This window comes from Mus caroli, chromosome 3 (assembly GCF_900094665.2).
Source record: "Mus caroli chromosome 3, CAROLI_EIJ_v1.1, whole genome shotgun sequence".
Classification (NCBI taxonomy): Eukaryota; Metazoa; Chordata; class Mammalia; order Rodentia; family Muridae; genus Mus; species Mus caroli.
In genome coordinates, this window is record NC_034572.1 from 139059467 (window position 1) to 139085592 (window position 26126).

Below are 26126 nucleotides of genomic sequence, written 5' to 3' on the forward strand. Positions count from 1 at the left end.
GGAGGGAGGGAGGGAGGGAGGGAGGGAGAGGTATCGAGGGAGAGGGAGAGAGAGGGAGGGAGGGAGAGAGGTTGATTTAGTACTGAGGTGTTGTGCAGAGCTGGGTTTTCACATTGAGAAGTAGTCAGCATTAATTCGAACTGTGTGATTTTCAACAGGTTGACATGATGAAAGAGGCTTTGGAAAAACTTCAGCTCAACATAGTAGAGATGAAAGATGAGAATGCAACCTTGGATGGTGGAGATGTCCTATTCACAGGTATGTGTGCACCGATCTTCTATTCTGGTGCCCGGTGGTGGGGATGTCTTCCTGTTCTTCTAGTCCTATACCAACCCATACTTGCTTGTGTCATTAACATGTTTCTTTAGTCATCAAATAAATGCTAAGCGCAGAGATCTAAAAAGTTCAGAAAGTCACAGTGAGGAAGAAAGAGTGGCCTTCCATTCAGAAATAAGGGCGGCGGCGTCTAGATGCGTTTCCTGCTTCCTTGCAGTGCAGCTCTTCCTCGCCAGAGCACGCACATGCATGATGTGTTATTCTTTACAGGGATAGTATTAATATGTAACATGGTTGTCTACAACTAACTTTATATGTTGGATAGTATTTCCATTGCATAACCTGGTGTCTTAGTTTGGGTTTCCATTGCTGTGAAGAGATACCATGACCACGGCCACTCTTATAAAGGACATTTCATTGGGGCTGGCTTACAGGTTCAGAGGTTCAGTCCATTATCACCAAGGCAGGAACATGGCAGCCTCCAGGCAAGCATAGTGCAGAAGGAGCTAAGAGTTCTACATTTTGATCAGAAGACCTTTAGGAGAAGAGTGATAACAGGAGAAGATAGGAGAAGACTCCTAGGCAGCTAGGAGAAGGGTCTCAAAGCCTACCGCTACACTTTCTCCAACAAGGCCACAGCTCCTAATACTGCCACTCCCTGGGCCAAGCATATCCAGTCCACCACACTGGGTTTGTACTAAAAGATTCTTAATTCAAAATTAGCATCATTTACAAATAATTTATTTCCAGATGGCAAGATGAATTCAAGTAAATTGATGTGGCTTTGTGCCAGCAGAACTCAATGAACTATAAATGTTAATACGATTACTGGTCTAACCAGAATGCATTTATGATTGCTACTAAAGAAACAATAGTTATAGCATTTAACCTTTCCACTTCTTTATGATGATGAATTATTACATAAAATCTCCATCCTTGAACACATTCTGGTTCTAATTTATAGTGAGATTTTCGTTTGCCCCTAAATGTCAATGAATTTCACCATTGTGGTCCCAATATAGGCATTTGTCCTAGAGGAGTAGAGAAAAAGTGTGAGCTACAAGCACCAAGCTTCTTGAGAGTAAGTCTGAGAGTCTAGCAGATGAATCCCATATGTGTGTGTGTGTGTGTGTGTGTGTGTGTACACACATCCATAGTATGGTGACCTATGTTATTTAGAAAATGCCTTGATTTACTAACATTTAAGTTCAATAAATATTCCTGGGGAAGGAGGACAGAGAGGAAGAGGCAGTTTTAATCTGTGACACTTCAGTGTCCTCTTGCTTGGTGTCCTATGGCTGTGGCTGGAGCCATTGTATTGCCCATCTCTGAAGGTCACTATTCAAACCATGGCTTTTGTGAACAGTATCCAGTGATGCCTGGGTTGTCTGACACAGGGGAGGGCCCTGCCTCTGGATTTGGGCTACATGTACCTGGAGTTCTCGGAACACACAATGAGGGTATGCATCCACAGCTCTGGTTGTGCCTGGGGCAGCTCATCCATTGTCTGACTCTCCGCAGGAGGAGCCCTCAGGACAGTCTCCATGCCTCCTGGGGACAGTACTTTCACTCTTTTTGACAGGCCAGAACAGGGGCCTGTTTTCTCCTACAAAATGGGATTCTGTGAGAACTAGATGTGTAAAGTCACGCTTCCGTACAATGCAGTGCTTTCTTTACCAGAACCTATGTCTACAGTAATATAACTTATGATGAACAGGTTCAAATGTCCTTCAAACCACTGCTCAAACAAGGCGGTGTGTTTACAGCGAGTTACTATTAGATCTGAACAGCTCACATGCACTAATCCTGATAGTCCCTCAGTGTGGGCCACCATACATCAGGCATCTCTTCCTTTGACCAGAGTTCTTCTCATGGCGCACAAAGCCAGTTGTCTTTGCCTTGCTGCACAGGGAGTCTAAGCCCTGATACTGTCTGACTCTTGCTTTACTCATTCATTAAGTTCATATCTTAAGACTTATCCTATTCAGAGCTGAGGGCCTGGAGAGATGACTCGGTGAGTGAAACATTTGCCTCTCAAGGCTGAGGATCTGAGCTCTACTCCCCAGAGCCCACATAAAGGCAGAAACAGAACCACATGTCTGTAGTCCCAGTGTGTCCACAGCGAGAAATGGAGACAGAATTCCCAGAAGCGTGGGGGCTGGCTGGCCTGGTTTGGGCAGTGATGACCAAGAGACCCTGCCTTATTCTAGGTAGATAGGTAGTTCAAGGAGTTAACACCCAAGGCTGTCCTTCAATTTCTACACTTGAGCCCCCATTGTCTCCTCCATTTCTCCCTTGAGAAAACATAAGATTTGCCATTTTTCACATTTTTAAGTGTAAAATTCATGAACCATAAGTAAATATTTCCAATATATGCAAGTAAGCCCCTCGGTTTCTAGATCGGGCGATGCAAGGTAAGTAATAGAATCCGAAGCACTTCCAGCGTTCTCTCTGCCTCCTTCTTCCCATGAGTCAACGTGTCATTAATAATTCATCAGGAAATGGACAGGAGAAAGGCTACTCTCCAGTCCACTTCCTGCTGGGAAATCTGTCCGTCATGCCAACTGCTACTGGCAAAAACTTGTTTCCATTTTATTCCCTCAAATAGATAACATCGACCTACCCCTTTATCTATTTATTTTGTGAAATACAGGCTTATATAACTGAGTTATGAATATGTATGAATATGATAAAAGACCAGTTTAAAAAAAAAAAGCAGGCCCACCTCACTTATAAAACAATCCCTCCAGGACCACAAAAACCCCATGTGGTCCTCAGTTCTTCCCACTCCAGCTTCAGGAAGCCGGTCTCTTTACTGTCCTGTCGATCCTTGCCTGGTCTCTCTTTGAAGTTTGTCTCAGTATTTGTATTTAATGTTGTTCTTATAAGTTGTTATTGCTGTAGTGTCCACTATGTGAATTCTTGTGTGATTTTTCTACTTTTGACCTGAGTTGGTAGATGTAACTGGTAGGTTTTACACTGAGCAGTATTCGATGAACAAGAATACACCACCAAACATTTACTCATTTTGCTGATGGTATACAGTGTGGTGCGTCTTGGCTTTTGTCTGTTACCGCCTCCAGTGCTGCTATGCCTGCTCCTGTGTGTGTCTTCTGGGCTCGTGTATAGGCAATGTCCTGTAAGGCCCACCACACTTGGATAGACTCCTCTCCTGCTCCAGGGTGATAGTTATCTGATTTTCCTTCACTTCAACTTTCTGACACTTGATCAGTCTTGCAAATCAGGGATAAAAACAACCTATCATTCACTTCTCTATACCGTGTTGAATTTAGTTTGCTAATATGTTTCAAGCTTTTGTTTTGTTTGTTTTGGCCTTTTTCTTTCTTTCTCTCTTTCTTTCTTTCTTTCTTTTTCTTTCTTTCTTTCTTTCTTTCTTTCTTTCTTTCTTTCTTTTCTTTCTTTCTTTTTTTTTTGTTTCATTTGGTTTTGGTAAAACTATTAGAGTTCCCTCAGAATAATGTACTGGGGGAAGCCTGGTATCTTTCTATTCTCTGAAATCAGTGGTTTATATCGTGTATCCCTTCGGCTTGATGAGGCAAGTACATGATAGTTCCTGGCACATTCTTTTTTTGTTAAGATTTATTTATTATTTATGTGTAAGTACACTGTAGCTGTCTCCAGACACACCAGTAGAGGGTGTCAGATGTCATTACAGATGGTTGTAAGCCACCATGTGGTTGCTGGGATTTGAACTCAGGTCCTTCATAAGAACAGTCAGTGCTCTTAACCGCTGAGCCATCTCTCCAGCCCCTCTTGGCACATTCTTAGTGGGGAGAGTTTAGCCTGCTTTGGTTACTTTATGCTCATGTGGCTGCTTAGACTTTCCTGGGCCCATTTTGGTGAGTCCCACCTCCTGATCTTCTCTCTTTTACCTCCCTTTTCAAAATGGTGGCTATAAAATCACTCTTCATGTCTCGTCAAACTACATAGCAACTGTAGCTAGACTCCCTTTCATTTGTGACTCATGTGCGAGCTGGCCTCTCTCAGTTCCCTCCCTCTCCAGAAGTTTGTCAATTTTAATAATCTTTTCAAAGGACCAAATATTGGCTTCTGTGAACCCTTTCTCTTAAGTGTTTCCATTATCCTTCTTTGTTTTCTTCTTTTAAATTTCTTTATTTATACTCTATCATTTTTCCCTACATAATGAATTGGCATCAATTTTAAAATGTACACTTCTGTAAAGTGTAGATTTCGGGGGCTGGTGAGATGGCTCAGCGGGTAAGAGCACTGACTGCTCTTCTGAAGGTCCTGAGTTCAAATCCCAGGAACCACATGGTGGCTCACAACCACCGGCAAGTCTGAAGCCAGGTACAGTGTTCTTATGTATAATAATAAATAAATCTTTGGGCCGGAGCAAGCAGGGCCAATGGACCTGAGTGAACGGGATTGACTGGAGCAAGCAGAGGTTCTAAAAATTCAATTCCCAACAACCACATGAAGGCTCACAACCATCTGTACAGCTACAGTGTACTCATATACATAAAGTAAATAAATCTTTAAAAAAAAATAAAGTGTAGATTTCCCTCTAAATACTTTAGTAAAATCTTTCTTCTTTCTGTCCCTTTCTTTTTTTTTTCCTTTTTTTTTGTTTGTTTATTCATTTGTTTGCTTGTGACAAGGTCTCTTGTAGCCCAGGCTAGCTTCAGATTCACTATGTAATTAAAAATGAGCTTGAACTAATAATCCTCCTGCCTCCATCTCCCAGGTACTGCTCCTCCACACCCAGAGAGAATCTCTGTCTGATCTGAGTATTTCTTATACCCTTTATGTCTAAATGTTTCCTAAATTTCTATTATGATTTAATCATTGACTTATTAATAGATAATAGTGGATTTATTTTTAATGTGGTCATTCTTGTAAGTTTGGAGACTACCAGCTCCTACTGTAGCTATGAAAGGGGAAGCATTTAGCCTATGTTTCCTTCATGAACTGTATTTCAAGTAGGTCAGTGTCTTCCTTTTTAGAACTCTAATGGAAGTGCACATCCCTCATAAAGTAGCGGGTCTGTGCCTGAGCATCAATGGAGACAAAACCCACTGTGCGGAAGCTTAGTGAGAAAACACAGTGGGGGAACTGGGCCAGCGCCACTGAACACACTTGAACTGAAATATTTGTCACATTGGCCGAATGCTCATGTGAAGCAGTGGGTAAATGGACCCCACTGGAAAAAGAGAAAAGCAAATTAACCATCTCCAGGAAAGCGACAGTCACTGAAAATACGAGGAGTCAAGGAGCATCGTAAGTGCTGGGTGATGCTAGGAAGCCAGCAGCCAAATCGGAAACATGGGATTATTGATTTGCTGGAAAGCCTGCTGTCTCACACGGAAATACAATAGGAAAGGAGAGGAGATTTGATTATTAGGGTTTTTTTTAAATTTTGTTATTTTCTTTCATTTTTCATACCATATATTTTGGTCAGATCCTTTCCCTTCCCCAGGTCCTCCCAGGATTATTTAATTATTAACTATTTTACCTGTAAGGGGTATATGCCTGTGTGCCACATGCTTGCCTGGGGTCTGTGGAAACCAGAAGAGAACACTGGGTTCCTGTAACCACATTGTTGAGATTTCATAAGTCAAATCTAGATTTTCCTGTCGGGTCTAGAAATCACTCCCCACTGACATCCCATTTCTCTGCTCCTCAAATCTTCTGCCCCATCTCCAAGGTGTTCCTGAGGCATAGGTATAGGGGTTGAGTTGAATATTCACAGCCGTGTTATGGGTACAGTAAAGAGGCAGTGTGTTCTCTTATACATCTGGGGAGCCACTATCCTCCATCACCAGACATCTTCCCAAGCTGGAAACTCCATCACCGTTCACCAACCCCTCTACCCATTTATGCCTTCTCCCAGCTCCTAGCAACTGCTGTGCTAATTTCCATCTCTGAATTTGAAAGGCTTATTTAAGGGCAGTCTTTTGAACCTGCTGTTTGGAATGGAAACAGGGTCTCTTTGGAAGTTCCCCAGTGGCGAAGAGAACCGTGTGATACTTGAAGACCATTGCTTGTAGATAAAGAAACAGAATGCAGTCCCCAGGGCCGCTGACTTACTGTGTTCATCACATCTGTTATAGGCAGAGAATTTTTTGTGGGCCTTTCCAAACGGACAAATCAACGAGGTGCTGAAATCTTGGCTGATACTTTTAAGGTAGGTGAAGTATCATTTATGCCCGGCTCAGAGTAATTGCTTGATAAATATTCATAGCCCCATTGAATCGATATGTCATGAGTAATTGTGTTTATATTTCACCAGCTTTACAAAATTATTCTTGGTATTTGTACATTTACTAGATGTTTTAAAGACTATTAAATTCAAGTTTCTCCATAATTAGGATCCATTGAGCCCTCTCAGGAACAAGAAAGTTTCCAAGAGCATAATCTTACAAACACCAGCACACGTTTCTGACAACGTCGCTTTTAAAAAATAAAGTCTGGAGACCCAGATATGTCTAATACAGATGTGATTTTCAGACTAGAATCTGGGGGATCTTCTCTACTGGGTGCTTCCTGTGTACTGGAAACTGTGCAAAGTATTGCACATGCCTTCCTTAAAGGTCCCCTTTACTGGTCGTGAAAAGACTGGTTCACAAGACTGCTTAGTAACCGACACACACACACATACACACACTCATCCAGGAAGCTGTGTTTCCTATGAGAGTGTGAAGCTCTGGCTGATCCAGTGTCCACAAGGGATGCAAACAACCCTCCCAGAGTAGCCTGCTCCACCGGCCAACCAGCCAGCAAAGCTGGTACCACAGTCAACTGTGGAAGGAAACTGCTTTCTTCTTACAAAGCCTTCTTGGTTCAACTGGCAACCCCAATACCTGTGAGTCAGGTTCCCCACTTCCCCTACTTTCTCCGCTGTGGCTGGCACCCTTCAAGAGAGCAAGCATGATTCAGGGAGTTTTTAGTCAGTCTTGAGAATTACTCTGTAGTAACAACCCTCTTGTGTTTCCTTCTGTTTGTCTGCATAGGACTACGCAGTCTCTACAGTCCCTGTGGCCGATTCTTTGCATTTAAAGAGTTTCTGCAGCATGGCCGGACCCAACCTGATTGCAATAGGGTCCAGTGAATCTGCACAGAAGGCCCTCAAGGTAAATATATAACTGTGCTCCGGGTGCAGCAGGCTGTGCAGGTCCAGAATGGACGGGCACACGAGACACCTGCGATACGCTCTGTGTGCTCTGAACCTCATAAGGAGCCAGAACTCACTCCTGAGTGTGGAAAGAGCTCTTCAGTGACAAACTGTGCTTTAAACATCCAATTCATCATTTCTAGCCAGGGCTCTTCAGTGTTTTCTCTCTCTTACATAGTGGAGTTGGCACGTTAAGGGCTTGTAACAATGTTCTCACCCTTTTGTCGTATGTGTACTACTTCACAGTGGACTTTCAGAAGGCTGGGGCTCAGAAGAACCTGTAAAACTTGCCTTCTTCACTTTATTCAGAATGATAATTTTTAGCACAGGAAATGCCTGACTTTCTAGGTGAATCTAGGGAACGCCCAGGAATAGTGTGCATTTCCCAAGTCGTGGAGCTAGACCTAGAGTGGGAGTCGTGGAAGCCAGGGCTTTCCACTGTTGCCATGTGTCCCCTTGGATAGTATATCTCTAGTCAGAAGCTTCAACCATGGGAGACGACCTGCAGGCTCTGGAAGAATAGAGCCCAGGTTAGAGTCTGTTCCTGTCTGGCCCTTTGTGGAGCTTGAACATATTCCTGGTGAGGGGTAGGGTGGCATTGTCTACCTTTGGCATATAAACTAGATGGAGTGCCTTGCTGAGGTCACAGTGCTGGCACTAAATGGTCTGGCACAGCAGCCCTTTCCTCTGAGGGGGCCCTTCGTGCCAACATGCATGACTTATCTACAAACAAAACCAGAGACTCCTCTTAAGCAGAGAACGAGGATGAGCTGTGGCCCCCAGACACTCCAGGTGTTACTTTGCTCATTTGAGTCTTTCTTCTTCTTCTTCCTCATCTAACCCTGGTGCAGCTTAAGGATGGAGCAGATTCCCCACTGTGGAATTTACAGTTCCATCAGCCTTTCTTTTTCCCTAACTGTATCTTTGACAGCATTTGAATCGAGGGCTTTTAGCAGTTGTTGCTGAATTATCTCCCCGGTTTGGTTTGTATTAGAGTGTCTTTCTCTGGTTCCCTTTAGAGTATGCCTTTTGTTTCGCTTCATCTGGAAAACTGTGTCAGCTTTCTGTGTGCAGGAAAGATAATGTCTTGAAAGAAAGCATTTGATGAATGGTGCTATGGAGGGACCAGGAAGATGGTATTTCTCCTTGGGGAGTAACCGCGGTATCTGTCCATAACAGCCGAGTTGGTCTGCGCGTGTTTGGAATTGGTTATAAGGGAATGGGAACTTAAGCTGGCTTATTCCTTGCCTTTGTGCAAATGAGCACAAAGAACCCCTTCTAGACAAAGTAGAAAAAGTCGCCTTTTGTGCCATTCTGAGTAGACTAGGTCCCTAATTCCAACAGCTTGATGATCACTGCCTCAGCGGTTGCTGACTCCGTCTTGAGAAACCGACACAGCAAAGTAAGAGATAATATGATTTGGGTAGTTATATGGAAAGAATTCTAATAGCTACTCAAATCCCAAAGGAAAGTAGAAAGCTCCCTCATAGCTATCAGAGAAAGCCCTGTGGAAGAAATGGGACGAGTATCAGGTCCAAAACAGTGAGTAGCCTTTGTTGGGGTGGGATTCAGTGAGAGAGTACCCCCAGTGGTGATGTAGTATAAACGGAAACTGAACAAAGTATGTTCATGAGGTGTGAGCAGCTTGGCACACTAATGAAGTGTCTTCTGCCAGCCTCTGACTGGGTCAGGTAAGATCTAAAGATGTAGTGATTCAAAACTGAAGAGGAGACGGTTGTCACGGTGCAGAGTCTGGGTACCTATACGTTTCTGAATAGAAAGATCATTCCTTCAGAGATGCTGGACCAACACTTCTCTTTCCAGAAATGCTAATCCTTTTCTCAAGGAAGACGAAGACCTCGAAGCCAGAAAAGAGGAGCACTGATGAGCTAGCAAAAATAGACAAGCAAATAGTGGGTCCGCATCCCAGTTCCCGTCGTGTGTCTTAGAGTGTGTTCCATTTGCCTTCATCCATCCCTGCATGTTGACAAGTTCTGTCCTTAGAACATTCTGTGGAGATTTCATAGCCCTTCCTGCAGAGCTTGTCTGGGTATTAACAATGATGTCCATTCTCCACCCGAAACCTTCTGTGTCAGAAGCTATAAATAGCCCTGGCTAGCTCCAAGGGCATTCTGTGGAGATCATATTTTCCATCAGCAAATGTACTATCTAAACCATGAGCCTGTGGAGTTGGTGAATGTCCACCTGCCTTGTTCCTAACATCAAAAGGTGTCCTTGTACTTTGTAGTGAAAGCATGACAAACTCAGCTGGTGGATAATGCGCTCCCTCACAGAGGATGGTCTGAGGTCAGACACAGGGCTCAGTGACATTCGCATTCAGGTGACCTGACAGGCTCATTTACTTGAGAACAGTTTGGTTCCTGTATAAAACTGCCAATAAAATTAATAAAGGGCTAAGTCTTCCTGTTGACATGGAGATGCACAGACTGGTATAGACATTCAGGAGGAGAGACAGAAACACTATGTCATTTACAAAAGCAGAAGCATTGTTGACCTCTTGTTCCCCATACTGCAGATAGAAATACTGAGGTGGGGTGAAATAAATATTTTAAGTAGAATCTTAGTCCTCAAGGGTCTAATTTCCTGGGTCTTGGATCTCCTTTCCTTGATTTTCCACTGTGTTCAATAGCCTCCTAGTGCTGTGACTAATACCGAAGATAAATCTACATAAAGGGATTCATGTCTCATGGTTTTAGTGGCTTCAGTCCATGGCCAACACCGTGGAAGGAGCACACAGTGCAACATAGCTTCTCACCTCTAGAATTTGGAGCGGTAGGAGCAAAAGGGGTTAAGGACACAGACTCTCCCACAAAGCACAATCTTGGGGTGATCTAACTTACCCATAGTAGGCCCTACATCCTAAAAGTTCCACAACTTCCCTGTAATGACACAGGCGATGGTCAGACCTCTGATACACAAGCCTTTGGGAAAGACTCAGAATCAAAGCTCTGTCCCTGCTCAAAGGCTATTCTTTTTCTATCAAAACCTTTTCTAATTACTTTTCAACCAGAGATTTTTTTCTGCTTAACTCCCTAGTATCCCCTTTCTCCAATACTTTCCTGCTATTTGCTTGCTTGCTTGCTTGCTTCCTTGCTTGCTTGCTTGCTTGTTCACGTACATGATTGGTTTTGCCAGTATCCAGAATTTGACTGGTTTCAAGGAAGGTGTGAGTTTGTTTCCAAATACCATTTTTTTCCTCACCAACCTTGTTGTCTCTGTTATTGTCTTGGTAAAGAAGCCACAGTTCCTTGGGCATTTTTTTAAAGAGTAAATTATTCAAACATAAGTGAATCGTACCTTCCTGTGCCACATAGTAAATGCTTTCCTTATCTATTACTGCTCTCTAATATCTGTTTCTTCCAAATCTGAAACCTCTCTTTATATATTCAGTTTAAAGCTGAGACCCCAGGGTCTTGTGAATAGTCTTGCTATATTTGAAATGCTTTGCCATGGGTTATGATCTAATCTTGGTTAATGAAGTTGGTTGTTATGTTTATGGACATCATAGCTATCTAGATTGTGGTGAAACTGAGATCTTAGTTTGAAGTAACCTCTTCTTTCTACAGTTTAACTTGAGTAAGTGTTGCAAATATTTGATCAGACTATGAATCCAGAGATTGTGTTATTTGCTGAAAAAAAGCTGTTGTGGTGTGACTCAGCCTTAGCACACACCTTTAATCTCTTTAGCTGCAAAATATTTAAACCTTTATCCCCAACACTGAAGGTAAAGTTAGTTTGTAGAAGGAAGCACCCATGTTTGAAAGTGATGTCTAATTGAGTGGCAGACAAAGTGACAAATCAGAGAAGATTTAACACAATAGGATATGTCCAACTGTCATGAGAACAGAGAAAAAAAAGGCTACTGAAAGAGAGAGCAGTGAAGAGAAACGAAGGAGGCAGTTTTATCAAGAGAGTTTTACAGAGAGAGGTTGAAAAGAAAACAAGCTAGACACAGGTAAAGACAGAATGAGCCATAGAATGAGAAGGAGCCAGAAGATTAGAACATATTGCTGGAGTTAGTTTGAGGTCAAGTGGAGCAATTTAGTCAGAAGTCAAGAGAAGCTAGATTGAATCAGTCAGCTTGGAGAGGAGTTTGAGCCATAACAGTTGAGTTGAATCAGCCAGCCAGAGATCAAAAGGGGCTAGCTTATTCAGGGTAAGTCTCAGAGGCTGAAAACTTTCTAGGCCTAGATAAGATTGTACAGAAGGTAGAAGCTTCTAGGACTAGGCCTAGGTTATCAAATGGAGGCAGTAAGCCTCTGAGATGACAGTTATGACAGGAGAATAAAAGTTAAACAGGTAAGATGAAGCCAATTTCTCAACCTTTGATCACTGTAGGAGAAGATAACAGTACTGGAAAAGAGCCCTGTCCAAAGAGGGGTTCTTTATTGTCCCTGCTGGCCTTTTATGTAAAATTTATTTTGTTCCCATCTTTACTGTTAGGGAAGTGGTTTGTTGGTATATCAAGTGGTGTCTATGATCTCTATTCTTTAATAACCTGTTAAAATGCTCTGAAGCTAGAGATACATTGACTTAAAATCTGAGTTTCTCGTCCAGCAAAAGACCAGATTACAAAAGGGGGGCACCCATACAGTACCTCATCCGGGCTGAAGCTCTTTCATATAAATCTGGGGAAATATTAGACCATGTCCAGGAACCCAAAGTCCACAGTAATGTGTTAGTCCTGAGGGCCCTGTTTTCTAGTGTTTGGTATTGCAAGAGCCTTGTTGGCTTCAGTATTATCAAATGTCATCCTAGATGATGTAATTACATCGTAGGGGTCAAGTCTTCTGTGGCATTAGGAACTGATTGTGTAAATCCACTGTGCATTGTTGTCCCGTTGAGTCATTCTAGTTCTCTCAAAACCACTTGCGTCTGCCCATAGTAACACTGACATTCTCCCAAGGAAGCGCATAAATTTGGGAGAGATGTTGAAAAACCCCTCAGCATAGTTCTTAAGATTGTCAAAGAAACTACCCAGATCCTGTTTGATCTGCTTGAAGCCAAGTATAGAGAAATGTCATTGAGCATGAACATGTCCATATTCTATATCATGTTCTTAGGCTGGGCTCATCCAAGCAAAGGAAATCACATATAATTTTATTAATAAAGGAATGTGGATACGGGGCATGCGGATGCACTGGATTACATTTCCAGTAGGTGGGGATGTTGCTAAAGGCTTTATTTCTTCCAGTTTATCAGGAAGAGAGTATCTCTTATTTGAAGGTATTCGATCTTATTTATGTCAGGCAGTGGTGGCACACGCCTTTAATCCCAGCACTTTCGAGGCAGAGGCAGGTGGATCTCTGAGTTTGAGGCCAGCCTGGTCTACAGAGTGAGTTCCAGAACTTCCAGGACTACACAGAGAAACCCTGTCTCAAAAAGAAAACAACAACAAAAAACCAAACAAACAAAAACCAGAAGTCTAGATGTTCAACCTTATTTATAAGGGTTTTTATTTTTTTATCCAAGTTACGTGATTAGAATAAATCTAGGACTTGTGGTAAAGCAACCGAAGTTTATATAAAGCTTCTGCCCAGTTGTTTGTGAAAGAAATTGTAGATGAATATGGAAAAACACTGCCTTCTGGACAAGGCATGGCCACTGCGCTCACAGACTCACAGCACAAAGACTACCTGAATAAGATGGCACCTATCATCATTCCGTCATGATTGGGAAGGAGCTCATTAGCCCCCAGGGCTGGCAGTTAGTGGTGGCTGGGGCTGAGGGATGACTTCCTTTGGTTACGTAGCCACTATTAAGTTGCCCCATGCAGGCTCCAGTAGATAACTCCCTTACATGCCCATGCAGGCAAGCCACATTAACCTCAGTGGCTCACAAAAGAGCAAGGCCTGAAGACAAGAAGGGAGCATGCTATGGAGAAGAGGTTCAGCAGGTCTAAGAAGGGAATGAGAGAAAGCAGTGGACAGTGAAAGTGAGCAAAATATTATATGTAAGAAAGTCAAAGGATAGTAAGACTTTAAAATACTGATGAAGTTAATTCAATGTTTTAACCTGTTTCCTTTCTCTCTGTGGCCATATGGGTCTTTTTATAAAAGAAAAAAATCAAACCTTTGTCTTATTAAAGTTTGGGGATCAGGTTTGTTCCAATTATGAATGATACATCAGAGAGAGAAATTGAAAGGAACTAAAGGGCAGCTGCCTATCTGGAAGAGAAGGAACACAGGGGGGCTCGTGGAGATGTTCTTTTCATTTGACACCTGTTAAAATTCCAGTGAAGAATTGGGGAACACTCACCCCTTTGTGGGGGACCCTAGGAAGCAGGTATAGCATTTCAGAATTGCCTTGGCTGGCGAAGAGAAGCCATGTGCCTTCTTTCAAATTTCCCTGAACTCCCTGCTATGGTGCGAGTGTGAGTGCACCCCCCAGATACAGCATGGACTTTCTTCCCACAAGGAGCTGGAGAGACTGAACTACACATCTTGCTGAGAAGAAACAAAAGAAAGACCAAAAATCCTAGCCAAAATGTATTATCGCCTGCAGGCCATGAAAGAATTGTTATGTGCCAGTTGGTAAACCATGCAAAATAAAATCTGCAAAAGCAAAGGGACCCACCACTTGAGGTTTGTTGTCACCTCATCAATATAATACAGGAAAAAAATACAGTAACTTTACCACACAGTGATAGTGATATCCTGTCACTGGAAAAGGGGACATTTCAGAAGTTAGTAACAAGCCATTACACTGGGCCCAGGAATCTAAAATGAAGGAAAGTATATTGGAGTCCCCAAAATAAATGTGTGATCTAAGAAAAGTGGTGTTTTTATGGAGAAATCGTGGTGACAGAAGATAAGCAGAATAGTATCAACCTCAAGCCTGAACCAAACAAGAAAAAAAAGATAATTCAAGGAAGAGAATGCTATAATAGGGTCTTATGCTAACAACAACAGCAACAACAAAATAGACTCTTGGAAGAGGCTGTATGGGCATTGGTACTCAGCCCTGAGGATTCCATGAGAGCACAGGCATTGGTACCCAGGCCTGAGGATGCCGTAGAACTTGGTTAGCACAGATGCCTGAGACACAAATGGAGCAAGGACAAAAGAGCTGGGGCACATAGTCCCCAAAATAGAAAAGTAGAGAGATCCCACAGTCCAGCACAGATATGCAACTACAAGGGAACTTGACAGCCTAAAGGAACAAGAAACCCTGTGGTATCAATCCAAGTAATGACTTGCTACCATAAATATAAGATGGTAACTGGTCGGGAACACCAAAAGCTATCACCAGGATGTTAATCTGGATTCCCCTCATCTTCCTGGTCCTTGCATTTTCATTAGAGGAATTCAAACAAGACATAAAGCATATATGATGTAGGAGATAGGCAAAGTTCAGTAGAGTCGAACACTCTCTCAAAGCTAAAAGCAGACAGTAATCAAAGAAGCCGCTGCCGTGATCAGCACTTTAGACTTTCCATTATTTCCTGGAATGTCGCTAGACCTATCAGTCACTTTTCCCGGGGGTGCTTTGACCTGCTTAGACTTGTTTTGATTGACGTATAAGAAAGAAGGCGTTATATGTGAAGCTTTTTTCTAGGAAAGTATCTGGTGGGCAGTGTCATATAAACTACTGCTGGAGGGGCCACGGTTATCATTCATGACCTTCCGGGAATTTCTGGATGTCATGTCTCCTTCTAGAGCCGGAGATAATACAGGTCCTGTTCTAACAGTAATTAAAGTTCTACTTTCCCAACCCTTTGTTTTGCAAGCTGCTTCAAGAAATGGAGTCCAGTCTCAGTGCCCTTCCGACATCCTGTATCTAAGTAGCTAGCAAACAGTAACACATTTCTCTGTGTGTGTGTGTGTGTGTGTGTGTGTGTGTGTGTGTGTGTGTGTGTGTGTGTGTGTGTTGTATACTTAAATGAAATCATCCATGTAGAAAGATCTTAGCAACTCAGCTAAAAATCCCAAGGTACTTTACTCTGCAATACTAATGTGGGGAAGGAAAGGCAAAGAACACATTATTGAACATATACTAGTCTGTCCCCAAGGCACTAGAAGTTAGGTTGATTTGAATAGATTCTTAAAGGTACAACACCAAATCTGATCCCAGAAACACTAGTTTCTCTAGTTTTCTCCCATGGTTCTAACATTCCTTTTAGCCCTTGGCCAACTTCCACCTTAACCCTGGCTCTCTTACTATCAAGGGAATAATGTAGGGCCGGCTAACTGCCGGCCAGGCATAGCTCCTATTAGTACCTTCTAGAAGAATATCTGCCTTCTCACTGAGTAGAGAACTCCCTGCACCGTGCTTAGAACTCCTGATCACACACATAATGGAGCAAAATGAGCCAGCTCCAAAGAACACATACCCCACTCCTCTATTTATACATTCACGGGCCAAACAGCAAAGTGTCTACATTACAGAGTGGGTAGGAGTCATGGCCTAGAGGCCCAATTTAATGTGAAACTAGATTTAAAGTTTAAGAGAAATGCAATGTCCTTTTTTAGGACAAAAGCCAGCACTCAAGAAGCTAGGTCTGTCACCTATCTCTGCAGGCCATTTAAAGAGATGATAAGAATAAGAAACAGATTTAGTAGACATGGCCACTCTGGGAAGAAAAATAAAAGGAGCTGGTGACCCCAAGTCCATGTTTGGGGGACTCATGTGAGATTTAGGCTTAAATCCCCATTGAAGCGAGAAGCCTGCATAAGTACCCTGCCTGGATCTAAGTGTGTTCAGCAGTGTTAATCTAAGTGTGGGCTTCCTGATGTCTGAACTCCATCTCAGCAAGATGATCCAAGCCAGCCCTTGATTTCGGGGACAAAGGGGTCCTCTGGAAATAGTTACTGCCATTTTAGGAGCAGCCTACACAGCTTCATGGAGAGTTGCTCTCATGTGAGGGATGCTCTGAAGTGTGTGGTTCTTCTCTTGCAGTCCACAGTGTCTGCAAGGCTAAGACAATGAGACAGACAATGTGTCTGTCAGAGTAACAGACACAAGAAGGCATCAGATGCTGGCCTTTAGTCTTGTGTTTAGTTCATGTTAGCAGCTGAATGTGTCCCCGCAGGCTCTGTTTGAACGCTTGGTTGTTTGCTCACGGTGCTATTATTGGAGGTTGTAGAACTGTCAGAAGATAAAGCCTGGCTGAAGAATTGGGCCGTGGTGAGGTAGGTGCTTAAAGTTTACAGCCTGGCTGTTCTCAGCTCACCTGCTGCCTCCTGGCAACCAAGATAGGAGGGGTCCTAGCCACAAGTCCCCCACCAATACACACCATAAACTCCAATATGCCTTCTCCTCAAGCTTGAACCAAAATAAATCCTTCTTCTAAATAAGTTGCTTTTCACCAAACATTTGATCGCAGCTGCAAGAAAAGCAACTAATAAGTAAAGTCATCTTGTTGGCCCAAGTGGGAAGTATTGACCTTAGCAAGAGTGATGTCTACATGTGTTACAGAGGGACATCTGCGATTGGAAGTGAACTGTGATTCGCTTGCAGCTGTACCTAGGTCCACCTCCTATAGCCGTACTCCTTCCTCCCCGTGGCCCACACCTCTCTCGGGCTAGCTTGTTGGGTTTTTTTCATGATGGAAGACTGAAAAATTAATTTTGTACCATCTCTTACCCTGGTTTTTGATTTTTCGTTTTTGGTTTTTTTTTTTTCAGTTCCATCTAAGATCAATCACTTTCCTCTCCATGCACGAGCCTGGATTAATTACATGCTATTTGTCACAGGAGGACAGTGTTTAATATCTGCCCTCAGGAGAGACGTGCAATAATTCTAACTTAATCTCCTTGGTATAGCAGTCAGTCCTCCAGTCAGCTGGGAAGGGAGGAAGAAAATAGAACAAAGGGAAGGGAAGGAAGAAAACTGTACAAAGGGGGTGGACGGGTTTCAGTTGCAGAGGGATACGAGTCCACCCAGGTGAAGAGGCATAGAAGCAAGCAGCAGGCATGGTGGCTGGAGCAGGAAGCTGAGAACTCACATCTTGAGCTGCAAGCATGAAGTAGAGAACAAACAGAAAGTGCATGGAGGTTTTAGCTCTCAAAGCCCCACCTCCTGAATCTCCCCAAAGTGTGCCATCAGCTGGAGACCAAGAGTTCAAATATCTGAGTCTGTGGAGGACATTCTTATTCAAACCCCCACGTTAAACTCTTAGTTTAGTTTAAACCCTCTGCAAACTAGTCAGTGAGGAAGGTGCTCACCCAACTAGAAACACATGCAAGGCTGGCCTGTTGATGGGCTCCGCCATCGGCTGGCCTGTTGATGGGCTCTGCCATCGGCTGGCCGGGCAGCTCGAGGAGTATTCTCAGCCTCCTCATGGAGTTATCTTCTCCTAGGGACAGTTAAAGTTTTCCTCCTTTTTATTGGTAATTCTGTTCTCTAAAGCCAGAGAGATGGGAAAGTAGTTTGTTCTTTTGTATTATAGCAAATTATTATATTAAAAGTAGGAAGAATTATGAGATTCTCACTGCATTCTTCATATCTTTGTCTTGTAAATGAGCTGGAGTATAGTAAGTGGAATTCCAATAGGCTTGAAATTTCAAATTAAGCGATTCCGGAATGCTTCAATTGGAAACGTCTTTTCGGCTTCTGGCTTCTGCTATACTTCCTGAAATAAGAGTGTGCACATCTAAGATTCCTAGAGTGAAGACGAGGGCTGCTTCGCAGCTCGTTTGAATTGCATTGCACACAGCTTGTTTCTCTCTGAATGACCAGCTGTGTAATACAGGTCTCTCAGGCTGCGTTTCCTCTTGTTCTGACTCAGCTCCCCCGTTACCTTTCATGTCCAAAAATGTCCATGTGATTTTATAGGTAGCCATATTTTAAAAACAATGAAGGTGGAAAAACCCTGAATGTGTTTGGATTGTACATGTTTTTTTTCACCGTCTGGAATTTCCTGTAGGAACACTACAACAATAGCAAAGCCAAAGAACAAGCAAAAAATGCACTCGTATCAACAGAGAGACTGCAGTGCAAAAATAAAGACATTGTCTCTGCGCTTGTCCCAGTGCATTATAGAGGGTAGCCAGCCTTCCATTTAGGTCGCTGACAATCCCATTGCGGTTTAATAAACTGCTCACCCATTCCAGGTATGTTCACAAAACAGTAGCATCTTTCAGTCTACTGTGCCTGTATTAAGAAATTAAAACACTAAACAGGCTGCCTCCTTGTTATACCAACTGTGTGTGCAATTCTTGGCAGCAGTTACTGTATCTGACAGTTATTCCCAGTGCTGTGTGCCAGCGAGGCTGGGGTGGCCAAAATCAAATGCTTTGGTGAGAGAAGGCAATAAATAATCTGAAGCTGTGAGGTCAGAAGACCAAGGCAAGAAGGAAAACATGGCCAAGTGGGAGGAAGGGACTACTGAGGCACACATTCTTCTCTTCTGGGCTTTCAGGAAAATGTCAGGGGGTGGAGGGGAGAAGGAATGTTATAAGCATTGTTCCGCATGTCCATTATGCACTGTATAAAAGTGTATAATGTATCAGAAGCACTGTGCTGACTCTGTCGGATACTGTGGGGAAATCTGGGCATCCCTCAGCCCTCAGACGCATGCCCTCACACGGGGCTTTGCAATCCAAGTCTCACAAAATGAAAAAGTCAGAAAGTTACACCAAAATAGCAGTCCCTAGCCAGAGAGATGGCTTACAAATCACCTGAAGGCCTTTCTGAGAACTCATTGCATTGGCCAGTTCTGGGGATTTAGGTCTAGCAGAGATCCCAGCAGCCTCCACCAGAAACCAAGTTAAGAACTTTTGGTTCAAGGATATGAGCAACCTCCCAGGCACCTACCTTAGAATCCCACATGAAGTTCTTTGTTGACTTTCTTAACTGAGGAAGCCAGTTCCGCATGGCTCCCAGGGGTAAAATGGGTGCAGAATAGAGAAACAAAAACGTGCATCAAACAAAAGCCATGGGAGTCTAGAAATCCTCAACTTAATTGCTGCCTAAAATCCAAAATGACCTGGACTTGAAATATAATACCTCACTGGGAAATCATTTAGATTCCAGCTCTTCCATCCATCTGACATGCTGAAATTCCTTCTTAAAATATCTCATTTTACCAAAACTCACGAATGTGATCATTTTTCTGAGAACAGGAAGCTCGCCTATGACTCATATTTCTATATTTCTGTGCTCCTCCCCAAACACACACACACAAACACACACGCTACCTAACAGCAGGGCTCAGGCTTGATGTATGAAGTTTTTGTGGGACAAGTGACATTTCAAGACACTCTGATAGAAAAGGAGATTTTTTTAAATGATCCTATGTTGATTTGACTCAAACAGCGTGATTGCCCACAGAGTCAAGCCAGCTCTGAGAGCAAAGCAGAGAACCTAACATCTAAATTCATGGATTGTCATCCTGGCTGTGCCTCCAGCTCTCCCCATGTGACCCCATGTCCTGTACTCAGTCTATTCTTGGAAAAAAAAAAAAAGTTGAATCAGTCTCGCTAGGAAATTGGAGCATCATTCTTTCCTGCTGGGAACTCCATGATGGCCGGGCAAGGTAACTGCCGTGTACTCAATGCCGTGGGCATGTGCAGCGGAGCTGAATTACACGTGAGGGTGCACCGCTACCTACGAGAAAATAGCATCCGTGTAACAACAAAGCAACCAATAAGGATTACCTCAGAGAAGGCCCACTGCCTCACCTAATGTGGTACTGTCCTTCTAGGCCCCAGGAATTGGGTTGTTTTCTTACCTGCTGTAGTACAACCAACTTAAGCTGATCCCCGACTAGCTCGGACAATGCTGGTTTATTTGGCTTTGACAGTTACTGGGGGGTGAACCCTAATCTGCTTTTCTGACAGCTGGCCTGGCTACCTCCCTACTGGTCAGCCGTCTTCCCCAAATACTTGCTGTGTCTCCTGCCCCTGTGCTCACGATGCCTCTCCTCTCATGGTGCCTTCCTCCCTCTCCTTGTGGTCTCTCCTCTCTCCCTGCTTCTCCCTCACCAGGTCACCCAAAACCACCTCCCTCTAATCCCTCCAGTAATTGGCTGTAGCCAATTTTACTTAACCAATAGTTTTAAATTAAGGAACAGGGTTTGAACAACAAAAGCTTGTTGAAGAATTCACTCATAGGCCTTGACCTTCTGGTACAGAATTTTGCATTACAATACATAGCTACAGGCCAAACCTCAACACCTACAATCTGTGGAGAGCTGCAAAGTGTGTGTGTCTGTGTGTGTGTGTGTGTGTGTGTGTGTGTGTGTGTGTGTGTGTGTGTTTGGTGTTTGGTCTTTTGACAAGGAACTCAGTCTTCAGCTGAGGCTGGACTTCTCCCTCGGCCTTCTGAATGCTGGGGTTATGGGAATGAACCAGCAGCCCAAAGTGTTTTTTAGGATAAGGTAAAATGAGAGTGTGGTCTATCAGAAAGATGCCATACAATAACGATTCAACAGAAATAATGATTAACCGTCATAATCTAGTTAGATGCCATCTTTTGGGAATGAATGAGAAGGGAAACAATGAGAATGGGCAGAACAGTGAAGGAGGAGAGGCCAGGGAGAGGGGTGACTGAGGACTCTGAAGGAGAGACCAGTGCTGAGCTAGCTGATCTGAGGAAATGGGCCGCCGACCTTGGGGGGATCTGGAAGACTTCAGACCTTCCCAGTCCTCTATGGCCTCCAAAGGAACAAACCATCAGAAATCACTGGGCAAAAATACCTTGCTGCATTTCACTGACCTAGATTCATGTTTTGGGAACCGAGTGGTACTCAGACATGTCCAGAGGACAGCTGCTCTGGAGGACAGCCAGAGTCTAAGCCTGTAAGACACTAAAAGGGCTGGCTTCCATCTCAGTTTCCATTGGCAGCAACTGGGGTCAGCGTTTGTCCAATTGTGGCATCTCTGCCTTCACTGTTTTCTATCTCTTTTCAGTTTGCATTTACCCACAGTCAGCCCATCCCTCCCCCCCAAAATATCTCAGCATATCTTCGACCTCTACCAGCCTCCAGTTTGTTTTCTTGACCTAATTGATTTGGCAGAAGATTAAAAAATAATCAAAAGTACAGCTCCTGCATCATGAGCTTCGCTAATACGTCATCACAGCGTGGCCCCTGTGACACACACACCCCACTCCATCCCTCCCCCACCTCATCTCACCCCTCCCCCGAGTTCACTGATCCTCCAGCCACACCAGCAGCAGCACCTCTGCTGTGGAAGGGATTAGGAAATGTGTCAGTTGAGTTGGAAGGACGAAGGTTGAGTTTTGGGTTACTGATCCTCTGAGGAAGTCACATGTGTTAAATGCCTTTGGTGTTGATGGGCGCCCTGTGTCTTGGCTGCACATAAGTAAGGCACATGGTAAAATGCAGACGCTAAGTCAGAGCGGGTGTTTAGACTGTGAGCTCTTCTTCTCCGGTCCCTGCGGAGGGCTTCCTCCCGCTGCTGCCACACTCCTGCAAAACACCCCACTGCTCTCAGTAATCATTTCCTTCTCTCATCTCATCTTTCAACAGGCCTTCTTAGTCTGGCCATCTTTAAGGATATTTCTCAACCTTGTTGCTATGTTACGGACCCTGCGTTGTTGAACTGCGTTGGGTTACTGTATTTCTTACAGCATTTTCTCAAGCTACTAAAGATAGCTTTGAGCTACAGTGGTGGTGCTTGCCTTTCATCCCAGCCCTCGGGAGGCAGAGGTGGGGGCATCTGTGAGTTCAAAGCCAGCCTGGTCTACAGACTGAGTTCCAGGACAGTCAAGGCTACATAGAGAAACCCTGACTTGAAGAAAACAAAACAAAACAGGGGGTTGCTTTAGAGATCGGTGGCCTAGCCGCTCCCCTTTATCTTCCATGCAGTAGGACCAACTTCAAAGCTGTGACCACATACATACCCTGAGGTGACTCACAGATACAGAGATCAAAATCAAATCAGAATTAAATGAAGGTGCTGAAGGAATTATAATTTTCTTATATCTTCCAGCCATTTGTTTCATTGCTATTAGGAGTGTTATTGTCCAGTTTTAAGTATGGTGATAAGCCTACTCTAATGTGGCCTAATCTGTGAGTGGTGCTCACAGGCCACGAACTCACAGATTACAGAGTGCACACATTGAAATTGCATACCACGCCACGTTCTGGGGTTCACTGTGAGAAATCCTGATTTGGCAAGACTAAGATGGAGCTCTGAGCCTGGCTGGACCACAGACCCCACTCTCCGGATCACTAGATGTGTCTAGGGTTCACCAAATGCTAGTTCCTGCTTGAGCCTTTGCAGGCTAGAGGAGATGAGCATTTCTACAGGAAACCGCTACATCTTTGTATGTCAGGGGAAAGTTCCTCCTAAAGCCATGGAGGGATATCACACTGAGTGACTGAGTGCAGTTCATCAAAAGCAGTGGTTTCCATCCTTTCTAATGCTGTGACCCTCCTGTCATGGAGACCCCTCAAGCATAAATTATTTCTGCTACTTCTCAACTGTAATTTTGCTACTGTTATGGATCATAACATAAATATCTTATATGTAAGATATCTGATGTGCGACTCCTGAAGGGGCTGAGACCCACCGGTTGAGAACCGATGTCCCAGAACAATACCTGTAGACATTTCTAGAAGGAGCCCTAGTAGTGTCGCTCCCCGTTTACCGCTGTAACTGGCAGAGGGACCTGGGAGAATAGAGCCGATAAATGAGGCAGACTAAAGTCTCTTGCCATAGCTAACTTTATTCAGAGCATCGGACAGTTAATGCTCTGAGGGTTGAGATGAGTCACATGAGAAAGTTGTACAGACACGAGGGCAAGCTGCACATGGCACATAGTGCACACAAACAAAAATAACAATGCCCAGTCCTGATGAGTCACCGGAAGTCCCGGGAGAGGCACAAAAGCATAATCCAAGAACAGTTCCGTGGTTTTAAAGAAACTGAAGTCACAAGGCTCCTGTCTTGGTTTCTTGGAGTCTTCTCACAAGCGCTCAGAAATTCCCTCGAAGGACTCCATTTTTGGACCATGTTCTGACTCTTTCCTGGATTAAAGAAACAGAGATGCTTGTGAATGAAGTGCCATCTTTTCTCTGAAGTGCCCCGCTTTTTGTTTATTTTTGTTGTTTTTTAAATGGGAAATGCTGTTGTCCATCTTGTACCCTTCTTGGGGTTGATAGTGTCTGCATGTTGACATACATGACTGTGCAGCGAGTTCTTACTCCAGGCATGGAGGCAGACCCTTGCTTTAAAGAGTCTGCCTTCCTCTCCAGCTCTGGAGTCCTGCAGACTGACAACAGACAGACCCAGGTTACCTGCAGGAATAGTGTAGGGAGGAAGGAAATTGCTCTTTGAATAGGAGGTTGGTCCCCATCCCTGGAATTTGTCAGGGAGGATGAGCAGGGCGCAGGGAATGCATCCAGAGCCGACTGACATCAGAGATCCCCCGACCAGCGTGATTACACAGAAGGGTAAGGTGCCAGCTGAGGCCTTAGCTCTGACTGAGTGTCTTCCAGGGAGCTGTGCAGCAGGAGACTTGGGGGAGGAATTTAGGAGTTGGCAAAATACTGAAGTGTTCTCTTAAAAATCATGCTTTATTTAACAGATATAGATTAAATGCGCACCATGAATCAGGTGTTACCATGAGCCCCACATGAAAAGTCTCCCTGAAGCTTTCAGGAATGAGGCAAAGATCAAAGTATGTAGTGCCAGCCTCCAGGGTAGCCCAGTGGTAAAAATGGGCTTTCAGTGGGCAAGGCCCTGAGTTCAGTGCTTAACACACACGCTTATACACACACACACACACACACACACACGCACACACACACACACACACACACACACTAACACACTTGCACACACTCACACATGCTCACAATCAACTCATACCAGTATACAAACAGGCAAGCATAGTAAGAGTTAGGAAAAAAATGTTTCTCATTAAATCAGTTCGTCATAACTAATCTCCAGGCTCCACCCTTCCATCTCATTAAATGAACCTTGAGTTTTAAATGAGTCCATTGTCCATTAGAATAAAAATCTGCATTCCCTAGCACTGCAGAAAGGTTCAAAAGATGTCTTAGGACTGAGGTTCTAGTATAGCTATAGAGCATATGCCATAGCATGATGAAGACCTTGGGTTCAATTCCCAGTATAGAAAAAAAGAAAAAGAAATCATGATTTTTTTTTAACCTTCCAAGTAGTCATAATAATAGAAATCCGTGTAGTTGGGGCCCAGGCATCGGTGGTGTCCAGAGCTCGCCAGATGATTCCGTTGTACAGCCAGGTCTAGAAAGCATTTGCCTATGACATGCCACAACTCCCTGGCCACGTAACTGCTGTTCACAAACCAAAGCAAGCAGGTGAAACATACATCACAGCCTGGGCTCCGGGGCTGACTCTGCAGTCTCCCAGTGCAGTCTTCACCCAGACTCTTCACTCTGAGCCTCTGGGAAGCAGGCCTGAGACATTTCAAATCCTGCCTGTGTCTCGAGGGCTTTATTCTTGGTGCTCTATACAATGAAATCACTTTCCCAGGTGTTCCAAATATCTCTTCCTCATTCTCTGTCTGAGTGCTGCGGAAGGCCAGACTCAGAAAGCAAGTCTATTCCTCTCATTTGAGATCTGAGCACCTAGGTAGCTCTCAACCCCATTCGGGGTTGGGGAAGCGTGAAAAGAGATGATAAGGCATCTTTCCTCATTAGTCAGAGATACTTAGCTTAGTAGGGATTTGAGTTGCTTGCAAAGGATGTGATAGTAGCTGCTTTCCGAAATCACAGTCAGTGTCCTGCAGGGGGATCTTACCCGTTTGAGGATGGACTAGAAAAGTCGGAGGTGGAATGGGTAAAGGATCAGTGGGCAAGCTGGTTGCCATGCAGCTATGAAGACCTGAGTTCCATAGCCAGTACCCAGGCATGTGTGTGTGTCATGCATGCCCATAGCCCAGTACTGGAAGGAGTGGAGACACACAGAGTCTAGGGTCCAGCCTGATAGGCAAGCCTGATAGGTTGAGTGCAAGACCTTGTCTCAAGAATTAAATGGAGAACAATAGGAAAACAGTCCCAACATCCACCTCTGGCTCCCACCATGAGGACACAGAGGTGTATATACACTTATAAAATGTGTACACACTCATGCATGCGCGTGCACACACACATGGTGCGCACACAAATAGAAGGTTAAGAAAGTAAACGGTGTCCATACTTGAACTTTGAAGTTTGCTTTCATTCTCTCTCATTGTTTTCTTTCTGTTTCTGAAAGGCATCTTCTTTCTCCTAAATTATGAGTTTGAAGCTCAGAAACTCTCAGACAAAGGTAACTTGGGCAACACATGGAGAGAATCTCCATTGCCGTAGTGTGGGGGAAAGGGCACCAGAGGCTATGACTGCCGTGTAGTGGGCAGAGGTTAGATGAGCAAACTCTATAATCATTAAATAGTGAAGTAAAATTTTAAATACATATTTTTAAAGAGCCTAGAGAAGAAGGATGGCTCAGCCATTAAAAACGCTTCTCTCACAGAGAACCTGAATTCAGTTCCCATGTCAGTCAGCGTGTAACCACCTGCAACTCCAGCTCCAGAGGACCGGACACCTTCTGGCCTCTGCAGGTACCTTCTTGCATGGGCACATACACACATACACATGAAAAAAATAAATACTTTCTTAAAAACAGCTTTGGGGACTGGGCTGTCACCCCTATACCTGTCACCCCAGCACTGAGAAAGCTATATAGTTTTATAATTTAAGAATCACAATTTAAAAGAACTGTTTGAAATGATATAATTA

At 43.9% G+C, this 26126-nt stretch overlaps 1 protein-coding gene across 1 annotated transcript in view; it reads left to right on the forward strand.

Moving 5' to 3' along the window:
* Ddah1 (dimethylarginine dimethylaminohydrolase 1) overlaps positions 1–26126 on the forward strand; it is a 133207-nt gene that overhangs the window by 92354 nt on the left and 14727 nt on the right. The window contains exons 2-4 of the mRNA XM_021157907.1: positions 159–258; positions 6369–6442; positions 7269–7388. Coding sequence (XP_021013566.1) covers positions 159–258; positions 6369–6442; positions 7269–7388 — 294 coding nt within the window. The remainder of the gene's footprint in view (positions 1–158; positions 259–6368; positions 6443–7268; positions 7389–26126) is intronic.